Source organism: Mus musculus, chromosome 6, assembly GCF_000001635.26.
Source record: "Mus musculus strain C57BL/6J chromosome 6, GRCm38.p6 C57BL/6J".
NCBI classification, from domain to species: domain Eukaryota; kingdom Metazoa; phylum Chordata; class Mammalia; order Rodentia; family Muridae; genus Mus; species Mus musculus.
Genome location: NC_000072.6, coordinates 54876078 through 54895369, shown reverse-complemented (window position 1 = coordinate 54895369; position 19292 = coordinate 54876078). Strand labels below are relative to the sequence as shown.

At 41.0% G+C, this 19292-nt stretch overlaps 1 protein-coding gene across 1 annotated transcript in view; it reads right to left on the bottom strand.

The window, feature by feature from the left end:
- Nucleotides 1-5145: 5145 nt before the first annotated feature.
- Znrf2 (zinc and ring finger 2) overlaps nt 5146-19292 on the bottom strand; it is a 73309-nt gene continuing 59162 nt past the window's right edge. The window contains exons 3-5 of the mRNA NM_199143.2: nt 16916-17021; nt 10524-10605; nt 5146-6914 (exon numbers count right to left, since the gene is read on the bottom strand). Of these exons, the coding sequence (NP_954594.1) occupies nt 10548-10605; nt 16916-17021 (164 nt within the window). The 3' untranslated portion in view covers nt 5146-6914; nt 10524-10547. The remainder of the gene's footprint in view (nt 6915-10523; nt 10606-16915; nt 17022-19292) is intronic.

The following is a 19292-nucleotide window of genomic DNA, read 5'->3' as shown; positions in this document are numbered from 1 at the left end:
ATAGTAACTAGTACCTTCAGTTCTGATGTCACGATTGGAAGTCAGGCACAACGGAAAGGGTACGGGAAGTGAGCACAGGACAAAACCGAGTGTTTCAGGGTGCATGTTGGCACTTACTAAACAAGGACCAAGGCAATAGGAACTAAGGCAATGGGGCCTTGAGAGGAGGTCCAACTCAGCCAAGCTAGCAACTCACTCTCCAACTAGTCAGCTAGTGCTGACGATGTCTGCAGCCCTGAGGCACGGTGACCCTGAAGCAACTGCCCCTTATTCCTGTCTGGCTTTGTTCTCAACACTATTCTGGCCTGCCCCATCTCCCCAAATCAAATCATCTTCAAAGTTCTGTAGGAACATTCCTGGCATAACTGGATTTTCCCAGGTAGAGTCAACCTTGGAAAATACATGAAAAGTATAATGAATGAGTTGTCCTGGTCCCTCTCTACCCCTTTCTACAAGGATGGCTGCCGAGATCAACTGCCTTTCCTTCCTGAGTTTGCCGCTTCTCCTGCCCTCATCTTCTCTTTACTTTAGGTTTCTCTTTACCATAGATTTCTTTTTTTTTTTTTTTTTTTTTTTAAGATTTTATTTATTGATTATATGTAAGTACACTGTAGCTGTCTTCAGACACTCCAGAAGAGGGAGTCAGATCTTGTTACGGATGGTTGTGAGCCACCATGTGGTTGCTGGGATTTGAACTCCTGACCTTTGGAAGAGCAGTCGGGTGCTCTTACCCACTGAGCCATCTCACCAGCCCACCATAGATTTCTTCACAGGCTTTTCTGCCTCGTCTTACCAACCCCAATCAGAAATGTAAACATGATTGTCCTTTAAAGTCCTCTCATCACAGGCATACATACATACACTGCATGATCTGTTGTGTGCTCGGCTCTCTGGACAGTGAAGGGCAACCATCTCACTTTGTCTACTGTACACATCCTTTTACCTACTTTCTCTAGTAGCTACTTTCAGCTATGAATCATCTATTATCATCTCACAGCATATTACTCTCTAGTGTACAATGGCTACTTAGTAGTTTTGTCCAACAGAATTAGGCTCCTAGAAGCCCGCTGTCTTTCATTACTGTGCTCCTGGTTCCAAGACAGCATGAGCTCAAATGCTGCTCGATGTAAAGTTGCTTGGACAGCACGTTCACTACAAGGTGAGGGCGGAAATCAGAGCCCTGACGCTGCTACTCCATGGCTTCTTTTAGTACATCAGTTCTCAGAAGTTTTAGCATCATACTTTATGGTAAACATATTGATAAAAATCATGTCAGTAGGTTCATGTTTTTGTCTGATATATCAACATTTATATCTGGCTCGGCATATGTTTACATCTTCTTACCTCATACAAGACCAAGACAATGTATGGAGAATAAAACCCATGGCCACAGATGTCAGAGATGAGGAGATTCAGCCCCAAAGCTTAGTCTTTCTTAATCACTTCTCTACAAAACCCAATCGTGTTTAAATCTTGAAAATTGATTTCAAAAATAAAGGCAAGTTAAGAACCAGTCTCTGAAGGGCGACTGCACACCTGCAGTGTCCAGCACTGAGTGCTCCGGGTACAAGTCAATGACAACATTAGCAGGGTTACATGACACATTTCAAAGTACATCTTCACCTACAGTCAAGGAAATACAAAACCCTTTCTCCCATTACCAAAGCTAGTCAGACATTTTCACAATTTTGGAACTAGCTTTGTCATTATGGGTATAAAAAAATAAAGAGGCAATAACCTCAACTAAAGCATGGCAACTTTTCAGCATCTAAGTAATTGTTTTATTGTCAATGAAAAGATGTCAGCTAGAAGAAAGGACAACTTCCCTTAAGATCATTCTAATTGTCTACTTCTAAAGAACAGGAGAGCTTAATGAGATCATTTGGAAACTTTATTTATTAAAATATCAATGATGAATTGTTCTGTTTCCGATCAGAACACACTGATACAGGCTGTTCCTAATACATTTTCTCTATTTCTTATGATCAATGCTTTTAGGGTCTTGTTTAACAAGAACAAAATACTTTCTAATAGAGGAAATTAAGAGGTATTATAGAAGAGTTGTGGAAACCACGAATAAATCAAGAGGTAAATATTGTGGTTTTTCAAGCAAAGAAATCCATGTAACAAGTCATCTGCAAAGCCATGCAATGACCTGCTACTCAGTGCCATCAGGTCCACTCTTCATGCTGTTTCTTCCCAGACCAGAGTCTCCTAGCCACACAGCATACACCCAACACTAACATGATGACCAAACTTTGAGACAAGCTCTCACACTACAGTTCAGACTTGTCTCAAACTCACTGAGTACCCCAAGCTGGTTTCAAACCCATGATCCTCTGCCTCTGCCTCAACATCTCGGGTGCTGGGATACCAGAAGTGCACAAGCTTGGCTGGTAAAACAGTTCTGGTACCATAGTTACTGCTAACAAAACGCAGGCAATTATTAAGTCTTCAAAAAAAAAAATGATGGGTATATTATGTCAACTCTAACATATTAGATCAGAAATGGCAGGCATGGGCAGACAGTGATAAGAGAACTGTTACTTTTGATGTCCAATCTTGAGATTCTCAGGACCCAGGATCAAAGCTAAGAAACACACACATTAGTAAATACTATAGTATCACATTTTTCATTTTTTCGTGGAGATGTTAGTTCATGCCACACTGCTCTTTGCTTCTCTATGAAAACACACACACACTCACATACACACACACACACTCACAGTCAAAAATGAAGAATAGTTTGAACATCTGATAACAACCCTATAAGGACAGTGATGGTGTATGTTGAACTGAAACTAAATATTAACATTTCTGGTGTTCAAGGACTTTTATTTCTCACAGAAAGTCAACAGACTTAGGATAGCAGGTATTCCCATTTAAAACAGAAATCTTTGATTTTTTTTAAAAGTCTATTTCTAGCTTAAGTGCATTTACAGACTACAGTATAAAGTATTAGTTGGGTACATTCTCGCCAACAATTTAATCAATGATTTCAGGGGTACCCCAAGCAACAGCCATCGAAACTTAGCAGGATTTGGGGGATGGAGAAAGAACAGGGTAAAAGTGGTCAGGTAACTGGTTATATCACACAGCTAAGAAAATATCAGAAGTTATATACTCTAGGAAAGGTAGGAGAATGGACTCCAAAGGACTGACATGCTACAATATTAAAGTCAAGTTAAAATCTCTGTATACTGAATAACAAGGGATGCTCCGTGTCTCGTCTCTCACTGTCAGAGAGTGTGGAGTTTACCCTAGGGTAGACCAAACCTATAGAAAAATGGCGAAGTGCAGCAGAGACCTGCAGCCAGCACACAGTGCTTGTGACAACAGCACCCTTTGCCTCTGAGTCACTCTGTATGCTCCGATGATTTGTTTTGGTTTAGATGGAGCCTCCTCTGTGAAGAGTAAGCCATCTGGATCATGTTGTCCATACACAGTGTGGCTATCAGTCAGGTGGCAAATTCAACCAGTTCTCGAGTTTTAAGAGTTTCATACTTCGCTCATCTTTAGCTTCCTACTGGGGAACTCCCCTTATTTCCCTTAAGTCAATACAGAAAAAGCAGGTACTATTTACATCGAATCCACAATCCTTCTTACTAAAAGGAGTATGTCTTGCTGTAACATATTAAAATGATTGCTTTTTTTTTGAGACAGTCTAACCTAGACCTCACTAGGTAGCCCAGGCCAGCCTGGACCTTGTGGCTATCCTCTTGCCTCCGTTTCCTGAGTGTTGGCATGAATCACCGTGTCCAGTAGGAAATGAGTGCTCTGAAACCTCACCACACTCATACTTAGAAACACAGTATGAAATACGATCTGGAAAAGATTTTGCCATTTCTGGCAACTCAGTCAGTTGGAAATATATTTTCTGTGCATACTGCAGATATGCTAAGGATGGTTATTCTGGGCTGCAGTCTAGTATCTAAGTGGAAACCAGACTAACCATGTAAGATTTAAGAATGCAGAAGTCTGCCCAGGAAAGCCCAAACCTATACACTCCAGCACTCACCAAGGCTGTACCCCCGTGGCTGCTGCTGTCATGTAGACAAGCCGAGTAGAGACCACCACTTAAATCTTAATCATAGATATTCTTCTTAAAACAATCTTGTAGTCCGATTTGTAACTAGGTTTGAAAAACATTATACTTCTAGAGAGGAGCCAAAGAAAGAGAATGATTTTACAAAGAACAGTGCTTCTCTTAAATATACTGGCAAAGAGAGAATGAAAAGGTTTAAAGCAGGATCAACATTGACAATACATTCACATGGACAGAGTGGACTGCAGAAACCCAAGCACGTTCCTCATTCTCTCCACACCTGTGACCTTATCTGCAGAGTATTTACAAAGATTCCAGAAGGCTATGGCCAGCTGGATAACTGATAACTGAGGCTTTCAATTTTTATTTTGTCTCCATATTCAGTAGTTTCAGCTGAATATTCTATAACTTTATGATGGATGCTACTCAATGTCTGCATACAGCCTGTTAAGTATTATAAGCAATATTATATAAAGTATCACTTATAGTAGAACATTCCCAGAATAGTAACTGTGAATAGAAACTGGAACATCTAAGTTTCTCTCTTTTCTTCTATTTCTAATTTATTCTTTTTAGGTAATTGTACAGATAAAATTTAAAGTCAAAATGTCAACTTTATAAAATCTGACCAAATAAAAACAAAAACCAACCAGGCTGTCTGAGTGGACTTCAGGAACCACTGTCCAGAGAAGCATCAGCACAGTCAAGTGTCCACGGCCGTGCCACGCAGCCGTGAGCTCTCGCACACCACAGGAGCTTGGAGGCAGCACAGAAGACTGCTGGAGGACAGTGTGACAGAAGGGGGAACTCAGGCTGAGACACCAACAAGTTGAGCTTAGCAGGTCATCTTCCCAGGGAGTCTAAACATTAATTAGCACAGCTGCACTCCAAGAAGAGAAGGCAGCAGAAGTGAGTCTTTCCAGACAATACACCAGCGGAAAGGGCAAAGTGGGTATTCACATTCTAAGAGCTCATCCCTGGGGAAAGTCAGGGGGAGAGCAAAGCTTACGAACTGAAAGAACAAGTAAAATGGATTCCGATTTCATAAAACCAAACAAAAACCTAGAGAAAGCCTATTTCCCTCGAAGGAAGAGTAACCTCCTTAGCCCTGGCTGAAGGACACCTACAGAGCTGTGCTGGCAGCTGTGACACAGGATCAGACCACTGGCCCTAACAGGCGATCACAGTGGAACTGCAGAGGTACTATGTAGTCTACAGCCATAGGAAAGCAGGCAAGTTCTTCCCATATCAGGACAGTCCCCACCCGACCCCACCATAGCAGCAGGTGCTCCTGCCCATGCCCTTGTGAGCACCATAGCAGCAGGTGCTCATGCCCTGTGAGCAGGGAGAGGTACAAGCAACAGAGCTGGGCACAGTCAGAGTGAAGAGCGGCAGAGCAGCACCAGAGACTCCCCTTCCACACCCAGGGCAGGGCAGTGCAGCACAGCGCAGCACAGCAGGACAGCAGGGCTGTGTCCCCCCCAGAGACTAAAGGTGAACTCTACTTCTTGACATTTTGATAGTTATTTAAAAAGACATTCACTGTTGCAGCCCTGATAGCTCTCTTCCAGTATTCTTAACCATTAGATGTATTTTTGGGGAATATTTATTCACATAATTTTGCTTAATACAGTTCTTTCTACAAAGACTGAATTTAAAAGTATCCACAACATTTTCAATTACAGTAACAACACATTAATAAATTATAAATTAACAAAAATCTTTATATTTGCTTAAAAAATCATTTATCAAATGCTAACTTCCAGATTATCTGGAAAACTAAAGATGCAAGTTGCTAGAAATCTGGCATCCCAATTAAATTCTGATTTTTAAAAGTATATAAAATGTCCCTCAGATTACTCCAAGTCCCACTGCAGAAGTGTTTATTTCACCCTTTTCAGAAGGTCTGATGTTTTACAACTTGCTAAACATTTTACCCAAACATAGGGAAACCTCCTGGAAATGCAAAGCACAATGAAGTAATTACAGAAAGACAAAAGACACCTGCTAGGACAGAGTCACTGTGGCCCCGGAGCGGGGACCAGCAAAACTTTTCAAAGTTGCATAGCTGCTGCAAGATGGTCACTGCTAACAAGCTATTGCACAGTTTCCTTTTAGAAGAAACAATGGATTTCAGAAACTGCAGTTGAGTAGACAGCTCTACATGTAATGAACTAAATGTAATTATGTACCTTGATTTACTCTTTGGATGACACTTTTATATATTAACCTTTAATTCATACTATCGGAGTTTAGCTTTCCAACCCAGAAACCTACTTTTCATACATGGGGGTAGGGGGAGGTGGGGCCTGGAAGTGGAAGAACTTCAATTATACTCTCCATTCACAGAATATTATACTGCTTTGATTACATTTTCTTGGTTCATGTTGAAGACTTTGTAAGAAAGAAATTGTGTGGTTTTCAAGTTAAGAATAGGTGAATGCAGAAACATTATGTTCAGGAAAATAAAAAGTCCCCAAACTAAAAAACAAAACAAAACAAACAAACAAAAAAAAAACCCCAACCAACAAACAAACCAAAACCAAACACATTAAAACAGCAGCTCTAAGAACTTACTAAAAAGGAAATCAACTTTGAAATGAGTTAACTTTGGCGTCTGAATACAAAACATTTATCAGTGTCATCTACGCAGTGACTGGTACAGGCTGTGCAGCATTTTCAAAATCCCTGTGTGTCCCTTATATGCAAGTTTGGTTCGCTGAGTTCTGTGGTTCTTCCTGTCCTTCTCTGGACCCAAGTGTCCCAGAACTCAGATCCTGGCTGAATAAGCCTGCAGCTCTCATTTTCTTCCAGAGACAGATCTTCAAATCTTCTAGATTTCTCAAGCATCTTGTAAAGACAAGAAAACCTGTATAAAAATAAATTACTCTAAGTCATGGTCAATATCAGTAATGCAAATGAAATACAATATCCACTTCCCCATGAACAGTGCTTTATCACAGTAGCCTTTCACACCTCCCCTTTTACTGCTTCAGAAATTTATAAAACTATTCTGTAGAACAAAGCAAGAAACAGAATGATCAGTTAAAGTTTAACATAGTCTAAAAAAAGAATCAGCAAAACTTAAGTCACTCCTTTTCCACAATAAATGTTGAGAACTAAGTATACACATGTACACATGTACATACACCCGCTCAAACTTAAAACCACCTCCTCAAATAAAAACAGTAAGCAGCTTCATAATTAATTAAGACTATTGGGTAAGTAAATTCTTATGCTGTAAATATAATGTGGGGTCTCACTACTTAAGAACTAAGATGTTAAGAACACAGAGATGTTGTCTGAGGTTAACAGAAAGATGCCGGTGACTATGAGATGGGAAGTGTTCCAAAACTCTCATAAGCTTTCTGTGACACTAACAAAAAAAGTTTAGTGATGAGACCATGAACAAAAAGCCTAGGTCTGCTGTGGTCTCAGTGTCTCCTAATCTCCAACACAGCAGCATCAGGGCCCATCAGGGCCACTGGCCACTCTTGTGCCATCCAAGGATACTCAAGGAACAGTCATCAAAGACACTGTCCTCTGGCACCTTGATCTAGGACATTCTCCTGTACAGAGCTGTGATTCTGTTCATCAGCCCTTTAAGGTACTTTGTGAGGCCACCTTCAATGTGCTAGTACAGACTAAAAGAAAATAACTTATCTGCAGGTTAAAGGTTTAGGGATATATTTGGTATACTAACCACTAAGTTAAAAATACCTCCCCCTTTCAATATAGCTCAGGCTGACCTGGAACTTCTGCCACCTTGCCCAGCAAAACTCTCATTTTATTAGCACTGATTTTCAGTATATCTCTTAAAATGCTTCAGTAATTTTCCATAACCGTGTTGACCCAGACACAGGGCAACACTTGACAGCATTTCAAAGCATCCTCCTCATTCAGAAAACATTTTTTTTCAGGCTGGGGATTCAGCTCAGTGGCTTGGAGCCATCTGGCCAGCACACGTAAAACACAGGTTCAAGCTCTAAAACCACCACAAAAACCTCCATCAGGGCTGTGGATGCACCTCAGTGTAACTGCTGGCATGTATAAGACTAAGGGTTTGACTCCCAATATCATCAAACCAAACAATAAAATCTCTACCTTTCTAATAGTGAAAGAAATGCACTGATGTGCATGTGCCCAGTACACCATGCCCCACTGCTCAGCACCAGAAGAAATCTTACTACCCCATTTCTACTTAGGGTCCTTCTAGGTTCCCAGGTGATGGTCTTTCCATGCCCCAGGCCCCCAGTGCCTCTGCTTTTCACAGGGAGCCAGCTGTAGTCCTCACTTCTGTATCTGTTAACTTTTAAAATGATCCTCATAACTTCAAGGCTAAAGAGCAAGAGCTACTAGTTACATCATTTATTTATTGTCTGGGGCGGGGGAGACGGGGGGAGGGGGGACCACACACGTGTGTGGAGGCAGAGAACACGATGTGGGAATTGGTTCTCTCCTACTATTCGGGTCCAGGTTTTCAGGCTTGGTGAGTCACCTAAACCCCGCTCACTGCCTTTGGTTATCGCTGCTGGGATGAAATACCATGACCAAAAGCAATTTGGGGAAGAAATAGTTTATTTGGCTTATACATAAGTCCACATCACTGTTCATCATCAAAAAAAGTCAGGACAGGAACTCAAACAGGGCAGGGACCTGGAGGCAGGAGCTGATGCAGAGGCCATAGAGGGGTACAGCTTACTGGCTTGCTCAGTCTGCTTTCTTATGGAACCCAGGACCGCCTGCATAGGAATGGCCTCTCCCACTGTGAGCTGGACCCTCTTGGATCAATCACTAATTAAGAAAGTGCCCTGCAGGCTTGTATACAGCCTGATCTTCTGAAGGCATTTTCTCAATCAAAGTTCCCTTCTTCCTGTTGACCTCAGCTTGTGTCAAACTGACACAGTCAGGACCTTGCTCAAACTGAGCGGAAGTGTGAGGATGGCGGCAACAGAACCTCAGAACACTGCCGCCCTCCAGTCGCAGTCACAGTTCAGCCCTCTACTGCTGGCTGCAGTCTCTCTACTGCGCCTTCTCCGGCCTCTGAAGTACTCAGACTAGTTAAATGCTTCAGACTTAAAAATGGCCATTAAGTTATTAATCTTATTTTTTCCCTCCATCCTAAATGATATCTTCTATAAATTACCTTATGGGATATAAAGAAAGAGATAGTTATGGGTTTATCTTTAATTCACTAAGCATTAATAAACTAAGTCAGCAGAACAAAACTGTGATGTTTGGCTTATTAGAAGCACAAACATTTCACAACATATTAAGGATGGGAAGGAGACTGGTTAGTCGCATGAAGCAGCTTTTGAAAGGAACTGCCACCTAATCTCAGTCAGCAGCATCAGAACACATGGGTTCAAATTAGCACCAACAGACTGTGTGCCCTCAACAAGTCAACTTTCCCAAGCACGCTAACATCCTTATCTGTGTAACAGGAGTAACAGTACTTGAAGGTTACTTTAACACCAAGCGAGTAACAGACAGAAAATAATGCTCACAATACCAGCACATAATTCTTCTGCATGAGCAGAATTTTATTTCCTAGGAAAACACCTGGAACAGTGCTCATGTGCGTAGAGTAAATTCTCTTTGCAAGCTGGAACTTGAAGAGTGCCTTGTTTCTTTTGATCTTTTACGTGTGATTGTTGGTGTGCATCTGTGCATGTGCTCATGTGTGAGAGCCAGAAGTTGACAACTCAATCACTCTCCACTTTATTTTTGACAGCTTCCTACTAAATCTAGCCAACTAGATTTAACTGGTAAAAGCTGGTTAAGCTCCAGGGAGCCCCCTGCCTCAGCATTAGGGATTCAGTGTGTATCACTGGACCAGTGCTTATTTACATGGGCTCAGGGAAAGATCTGAACTTAGGTCTTGCGTGGCATAACTTTTGCCCTCTTTCCTTAAAGCACATGGCTCAGATATAAACGATATACACGAAGTTGTGCATATGCTGTGTAATTGGATGTGTGGTACAACTTGCTTTTTAAAATCATGGACTTAACTACTCTGACCCTTCAGGAATTCTTCCTGGACAATGTGGTCATGGTATGTACCTCACTGTCCACCTGTTTCCTCCCAGCGGTAAGCTTTAATTAAATAAACAAATGTGGTTTAAAGTACCCAGAGTATTCTACTTACTCAATATCTAATTGTATTCAAGAATCCCGAAGAGCTGCTATTTTTTTCTCTTTTGCTGTTGTTTTGGGAGTGGTTTTTGGTGCTGGGGAATTAAGCCCAGGGCTGTGATAGTTAAGTGTGCATTCTAACACTGGCAAGACTCTTAAACCTCCATAGTGTATCTTTAAAAATAAATTTTTATATAGTAGTCTTATATCTAGAAAACACTCGTACACGTGCACACACACGCACATACACACACACACAAATAAATTGAAAACAAATGAAGATGAGAACAGTAATGCAAAATAACATTTTACAAATCAATTAAAACAAGAAAGGGACAGTTACCCGTAACACAGGGGTCTGCTGTGCTTAGTCTGAGGGGTGCTCTGGACAAGATCTATTGACTTCAAACCATTCATCTATGCAGCTAGAAAAGAACAAAGTCAGAAAAGTGTAAGCCCGATGTACAATTACATCCTAACAGTTATAATAAAAATAACTAACTACTACTGGACTTCACTGTCTGGGGGCGGGGGCGGGGCGGGAATTGTTATTTTTACTGATTATACCTAAAAAGAAAAGATGTTAATTATACTTCAGTTCTTCTACATTATTACGGGGGAAATCCTCACAATTATGCAATGAAGTACTTTCAATTTTAAAAAGGAAAACTATTCCCTTACAAAACTAACATTTCTTCAATATTTAAAAATCAAGTCAGAGTTAGAAAAATATTTCCTTTTCAAAAAGTTACATACAGGCCTGCTCAGGTTGTCTATCAGTATAATAAAAATGATCTAAATTTTTAGTTCTTGGCATTATGCCTAACATTTAAAAAGTCCATATTTCTGTGTAATTACTGAACCTTTAATTCTATCCTGCTCTGAAATCCACAGATACACAGACAAAGATACCATTTATAGAGCACTCATGATCTTACTGGAAACCATGTACAGGGTATAAGTATCCTCCTATCCTCCTTGAGTGAGTGTGTGTGTGAGAGAGAGAGAGACAGAGAGAGAGAGAGAGAATGTGTGTGTGTGTGAGTGCGCGCGCACGTGTGTGTGTGTGTGTGTGTGTGTGTATATATATATATATGAATGTGTGCATACATGTAGAAGCCAGGCACAACCTTGGAGGTTATTCCTCAAGTGCTACCCACCTTTTTTTATTCAACAGGGCCTCTCACTAGCCTAGAACTCACTAAGTGAGGTAGTGAGGCAGGCTAGCACAGTAGTGAGTCCCAGGAACCCACGACCTCCTCTCCCTAGCACTGAGACTCTAAATGCTGGTCACCACACTCACTCTTTTTTGTGGGTTCTGAGGATTGAACCCAAGACCTCATTCTTGCAAGACAAGCACTTTACTGTGCTGTCTTCACAGCCCATAATTATTCCTAATATAGATCTGCACTGCCCAAAGCAGTAGTTATATAAGTTCATTAGATTAATTAACAATACAATCCTGTTTCTCAGTCCCATTTCAAGTACTCACAATAGTGATATGTGCCACGGCTGCTCTACTGTCAGCATAGATGTAGCACATTCCCCTCACTGTCCAAAGTTCAAAGTCACAGAGCTGTGGCAAGTATACAATCAATGTCTTCAAAGAACAAGTAACAAGCCCAGCAGCTTGTAAATCACTAAAGCAGGGTTCCAACTGCTCAGGCTTCTCACTGGGGTGGGGTGTGGGGGGTGTTAACACGTTAATTTCTGCATGCTTAGAAAGCCAGGTTAGCTGATGCTAAAGTGAAGAATGAAGAGCTACCACTCTCATACCCAACAATAATAGAATAAATTCTACAGGTGACAATAATAGACATAAAAGGTAAAGTACGTCAATACTTCTAAATGCTTTAGCAACTCCTGATGGCACTGTAATAAATATCACACTGCAATGTGATTACAACGTATTTTCAGTCTGGTGTGTACCACTGAACCTAAAAAACCTCCCACCTACATCTTAAAACAAAATGCTACATGCGGTGATAACTCCTGCAACTCAACAGTACTTATGCGGTCTTCAATGGGTTCTTCCTTTATAGCCATGTAACCTGGGCTCATGATGAGAAAGCAGTAAGTGGCTTCAGAATCTATGCCATGTCAACTGATATCAACCCACACAGTTTCTATTGCTTGTTTAGTTAGTCTGTGACATCCTCTCTCCTGCTGCTCCAGCAGAAAGAAAGGCAGCATTCTGATGTAAGTACTTTTTATTCTTAGACATTTTCTTAGTAGATAATTCTAAAGGTGCATATTCTAAAAACATGTAGTGTTTCCCCATATTTAAAAACTTAAATGAATGCTACCATAAATATTATGCCTCATTTGCCTTTTTCATAAATGCCTTTAAATGTGTATTTCATTATATAAGTATAGCACATGGATTTGATGTAGCATAATCCCAGCTGTTTGGTTGCTGAGGCAGGAGGTTGATAGCTTTAAGGCCAGCCTAGAAAATGTGGGTGAAATCCTGTTTCAAAATAAATAATGACAAAGAAAATATCACAATTTATCTATTCTTTTACTATAGAAATTCTCAGTTATCTATGGGCAGTCTCTGAACGGTCATACAAAAAATACAAATTAATTCTGTCACTAATTATTGTTTGAATTGGCTTTTTTAAAAGTCACAGTGAGGCTTTCTCGGTGCTGGTTCACATCCGGGTTTAGAAGCCTTATTCCTTTCCCCTTCAATTTTGGGCAGGAACAGCTTTCTTTAGACTTTTTCTGCAGCATAGACCTGAGAGCAAAATGACCAGCCTGTAACATATACTTGGCAGCTATAGCTTCCCACCAACTATACTGATCCTCTTTTCTAAATAAATTGCTAACAATTTTTCACTTTCAAAAATATTGTATTATAATTTATTTATTGCAGGGGGGTTTTGTGGTGACTACAGCCTACAGGAGTAAGTTCTCTCCATCCATGTGAAGATCCTGAGGAGCAAGCTCAGGCAGTCAGGCTTGCGGGCGAGTACTTTTGCCAACTGAACCCACTGAACCATCTCAATGCTGTTTCCCCATGGCCCCCTTTTGGTCTTTTCCTTACAGATTTTCAAGACCCTACTATTATTCAGGTATGTATGGTATGTATGGTATGTATGGTATGTATGTATGTATGTATGCATGCATGCATGCATCTATCTATCTATCTATCTATCTATCTATCTATCTATCTATCTATCTACCTACCTACCTACCTACCTACCTACCTACCTACCTACCTACCTACCTACCTGGTGTGGGGTCAGGGATTCTGAAATAAAGTAAGTATTGCTATATTCTATGCTGATCACAAATTGGAGATCTTTCTGCTTCAGCCTCCTGAATACTGGGACTCCAGGTAGATATCACCATGCCTGGCACTATGCATGCTTTTTAATAAACCTTTCCACAAAGTCATAAACTAAAAGTAACAGGGCTTGATGGTTAGTATCACATTAAAGGAAAACCATACAACATATTTTGTTACCAGAACAAAACCATGTTGATTTTTAATAAATACTGTGCTTTTGGAATGTTAATGAGTTTAATATCATATATATAATTAAGGAAGGATCCAGACTTGATAGGCCATGAAGACAAAAGCCACTGCATATAAACCTTAGCACTGTGGCTGGGGCTTGTCTGAAACCCAGCCTGATGGGACACTGAGCAGGTCATGGGGAGGAGTGCCCTTCAACACTGCATCACTGCAGGCTTGGTCTCATTTGCAGCTGTTACACAGTAGCACTTAGGATGCCAGAAACGGGGTTTCTATATGCCAGCTGCACACATCATCTGCCACAGATCTGACTCTTCTATTTCCAACATAAAACTCTGTTGTCATGTTCAGCGGCATTTCCACCATTTCTATCTGAAATGTAGGTATGATTCAACTTGTAACCATTTTATCAATCATCTAAGTTTACTTTAAATTTGACTGAGTGTACCTAAGTGTACCATATGTGTACACGAGCTCCTGAATGTCAGGAGGGAAGGTGTCAGAGCCTCTACAGCTGGGATTACAGGAGGCCTGAGCCACCACGTGAGTGCTGGAAACAGAAGCCAGGCTCTCTGCTGCTGAGCCATCTCTGAGTACTCCTTAAGCATATTTTGGGGAGATGGAGGGAAAAAGGATATATTGTAAGCAAAAAGAAAGTTCTTATAAAAAGGTAAAAAAAAATTCCTCATTTTTTCCCCTACTTCCTTAGACTTTGAATTTCACATGTACTGCAGAGACAACCTAGAATTTTTTTCCAGTTCCTCTTCACTAAACTTTAATTATGGAAATAGAGAGATGCATTCTTCTTTTTTTTTAAAAAATTATTTTTAATCCTTTTTCTATGGTCCAATCGTTATCCCCCTTCCGTCCGAGGTCTGTCCTCAGTTCCTCATCCCATTCCTCACCTCCTTACCCTCCCCACTTCCTGGGGCCTCAAGCCTCTCAGGGGTTAGGTGAGTCTTTTCTCACTGTGGCCAGACCAGGTACTTCTCTGCTGTATTTGTGTCGGGGGCCTCATACCAGCTGGTGTATGCTGCCTGGGACAACCTAGAATTTTTATTTTCAACTTACAAAAGGGGATTCAACTGCTTTTTTTGTATCGGTAACTAATTGATCACAGCACCATTTACCAAAAGCTTACTCAGTCTACAACACTGTTACAGTACCTCTAGTCAAATGCTTTCATTTACTTAACATTTATTTATTAGTGCTAACATTTCCCAAATTTTAACGCATTTAAATCCTCATAACTAAATAAGTCTGTACTATTATTCTTATGTTAAACATTCAGAGACAAGGCAGTAAAGCCAGTCTAAGATCATACAGTGAGCCCATCAGTGGAGGACCGGCAGTGCTGACTGCAGCTTACATGTCCCCCAGTCCCATGCTGTGGGCTCCCCATGCGGCTCATGTGCGCATGGACTCACTTCTGTCCTTGTTTTATTTCCACATCTCTTAGGACATGTGCCAACAGTATTACTCTTCAGGAGTATGCTCACTGCTCTTTTTGGCCCTTCACTTTTAGTCCACATATATTTTTAGAAACACTGTGTCCAGTTACAAGAAACTAAGAGTTGATTGGGGCAGCATTAACTATACAGATTAATTTGGGTATAATTATTATTTTTTATAATACTAAGTCTTAATCTTAGATACCTTATGTTTCAATAACTGTTGGATAAATATACAAGCATATACATTCATCAGACTCAATCACTGGGTAGGGATGCAGCTTAGTGGTAAAGAACAGCTTGGCACCTGTAAGACCCCAAGTTCTATCTCCAGCACTGACAAGTAAAAGCAGGCGTGGAAAGTATGGAAGTCAGGCACAGTGACACACACCCCAAATCACTCGCTCTCAGGAGGGGAGGACACAGCTGTGAGGGAAGCCCGGGCTGCAAGGACATTTTGAAGCTATCCTATGCTATACCGTTAGATTCTATCTGCAAAACTAAAGTCAAAACTTGGCAAGCCGCGACTGTTCAACTTTTTTATATCTTAACTCATTTATTTTTTAGTCAGGAATTTTTAAAAATAATCAAGATAGCTTATATCAAGCGAGATAAGCAAGAAGAGTTTTCCGTATTTAACACTGCATAGTCACTCTAGTCTAGGCAGTGCTCCCCGTGTTGGTTGACTTCATGAGATTTTAGCACTCATTGTTTATTTAGTTATCAATTGCCTAGATATATGGCTCTTTCCCCTTTTAACTCTGCATTCATCTGTACCTTTAAAGCATGTTTCTTATCAATATCACATTCTACTATTTCACCACCTGTAGTTTATTCTTACAGATATAATGACTGCTTGGCTTGGATTGGATTTTTGTGTCTCCGTTTTGTCTTGTTCACTCTGCTTTCTCCATGTTGCAACAGCCCCCACTTTTAAGTAAACCTCCACTTTATTCTTCCCCTTGGTTCCAATGCTACAACTTCCTATTTTTCTTTTAAAATTTAAATATATTTTATCACTTCTTTTAATTATGAGTATGCATGTAGGTATGTGCATGTGAGTACTAGTGCCCTCTGGGGCCAGAGGTGTTGGGTCCTTCCACCTATAGCCTCTCCCAAGGCCGGAGTTGCAGGTGCTTGTGAGGTCCTTGACATGGGTCCTGGGAATTAAAATGACCAAGATGTGCTCTCAATCCCTGAGCCAACTCTCTAGGCCTTAATTTTCTATTCTCTTTGCAGTTAAATAGTGGTTGTTTTTGCAACAGAGTCTCACTGCTAGGCCTGGAACTCAGCATGTAGACCAGGCTGGCAGAGAACTCAGAGACCCACCTGCCTCATCCTCTTGAGTGCTGGAACTGAACAAGAGCCTTGCCATACCTGGCTTTGTTTTTCAAGCTAATATTGGTCCTATATTACTCTGAAGCAAGAAAAATGTATGTACAACAAGCTGGGATCTCAGCTTGCCATTTGGTTGAAATACAAACCTGGAGACAGTCCAACTGTCTTATTTCCCAGTTGTAATTTGAAGTGGCTGCTACACAGACACCTGCTGACCAAGCTGAAAAACACTTGCAGAACACTAAGTGGCTTAAAAATGGCAGCCACTTAGGTACAACAGATGCATGTTCAAATTTGATCTGAGCAGAGGAGAGAAAGGGAGGTGGAGCATTATTAAGATCCTAAGTTGAACAGAAGAGTTTGCATGAAGAAGAAACCTTTTAGCCCTAACTACAATGCTTGAACTAAGAAAATAATCATTTTACTGTGATATCAACTTAGTTAAAGGCCTACCACGCTTACCCTTTATGATATATACACAGGCAAGGCAGCCGTGCTATGGTGTCCCCCTGCTGCAGTTCTTCAAGGCATATTGCACATTCCCCCGTATCTTTACTCAGCACATCCTCTGTGGAGAGAGAAAGAACTCAGTACAGCAAAACTAGCCATCAAACTGAAAAATCAAAAGACAAAACCTCAACCCACCAATGAATGGCATACTACACCTCCCCAACTGCATAAAACTCAGCACCTACACCTGAAGTCCTGCTGACGATGACTGAGTGCTCTTCACTTCTCCTTCTGGACATCTTACACTCCCGGTCCACAGAGGCATAAATAAGAGTAAGCACGGACACACTACCATAGCTCTCAACTTGCACAAGATTCTGATCCAAAGTCAACAACTCAGTTATGTGTAATTTGAAATTCATAATCTTTCCCCATGTGTCAACATTAGTTTAGTGTCTAAGACAGTTCGAAAAAATTTAGTGTAGTATGGCTAAGAAGACATGAATATAAAATAACCATTCTAAGTTTTTTTGTTTTTTAATTAAAGAAAACAAAAAGAAACAATGCCCTACAGGAAACTGCTAAAAAAGCTGCTTATCTTAAAAAAAAAAAAAAAAGCAGATAACAAAAGAAGAGAAACTCTTCATAGCCTTTCCCATCAACAATGGCATGGCAAACCCAGACAGCGATCTAAGTGGTTTCCAGACAGTGCTGAAGGAACTGTAAAAACTCCACGATGCTTACCAACACAAGGGAAAACCAGATGTTCCTTTAAAAAAATTCAGAAATTGTAATTTAAGCCCCACTACTGTTCTATGTATGTATGTATGTATGTATGAATGAGACAGGGTCTTACTATGTAGCCATGGCTGGCCCAGAGTCACTATGTACACCAGGCTGGCTTCAAATGCATAGAGACCACCCCCCCACCCCCCCCCCCCCCCCGCCTCTGCCTCCTGAGAACAGGGAATGAAAGTATACACCACTACTCCAGCTTAATGTTCTATATTAATGTTTAAAGGAACCCTGGTTGAACTTGCATGTTACATATCCTTTGTGTTCCGCTGAAAACCGAGCCGGGCATGGTGGCGCACGTCTTTAATCCCAGCACACAGGAGGCAGAGGTAGGAGGATTTCTGAGTTCGAGGCCAGCCTGGTCTACAAAGTGAGTTCCAGGACAGCCAGGGCTATACAGAGAAACCCTGTCTCGAAAAACCAAAAAAAAAAAAAAAAAAAACCGAAAAAAACCAAACTAAAATAAAACAAAAAACCGCTGAAAACCTAAAGCATGCCATCACTGTAGAGTATGAATAGAAACTTTAGAGACTATGTAGCTCCCCTCAATGATTCATTCTGATGCAGCAGACTGATGGAGAATACAAGCCTGGTAATGAACAACTTTCTCAGCACAAGCTAAGACAGATCATGACCAGCAGCTAACACAGAGATAAGAACACGTGTCACAGCATTCCCTTCAGGTTCCTGCGCTGCACTGTTTCCTATGGAGCAGAGGGGCGGGCCACTGTCATCAGCTGTCGCTGGACCCGAGCTATTCTCTTCCTGTTTCCTCCCTACTTTGGAATTCTCTTCTAGCTCCACCTCCCCCTTTCTTCTCCACTGAAGCCTGAGTGTTTGGCCTGTCATTCAGGGACCCAGGTAACAGACAGGTAAGAGGAAGAGCAAAACATGATGTGCTTCATCCCCAGCACTGCGGAACTGAGAAAACCACTTAATAAAGATTTCTAATTCTTAAAAATTAAACTATATTTCTACCACGTAGATTTTACCTGCAAAAATAAAACCAATTTAAACCTAATAAAGATGTGAATGAATTTTCTAATAAACTTCAAAACTGAAGCACTACTTTTTTAGAGTTTTCAAAATAGTTTTTATTTTATTTTATTATTTTCTTTATTTACATTTCAAATGTTAACTCCTTTCCTAGTTTCCTCTCCGAAAAACCCCTATTCTTTCCCCCTTCCCCTACTCCCCAAACCACCCACTCCAGCTCCCTTACCCTGGCAGTCCCCTATACTGGGGCATAGAACCTTCACAGATCCAAGGGCCTCTCCTCTCATTGATGACCGACTAGCCATGCTCTGGTACATATGCAGCTGGAGCCATGAGTCCCACCATGTGTTTTCTTTGGTTGGTGGTTTAGTCCCAGGGAGCTCTGGAGATATTGATTTGATTGTTGTTCCTCCTATGGGGCTGCAAACCCCTTCAGCTTCTTGGGTTCTTTCTCTAGCTCCTCCATTGGGGACCCTGTGCTCAGTCCAATGGATGGCTGTGAGTATCCACTTCTTTATTTGTCAGGCACTGGCAGAGGCCCTTAGGAGACAGCTGTATCAGGCTCCTATCAGCAAGCTCTGTTGGAAGCACTACTTTC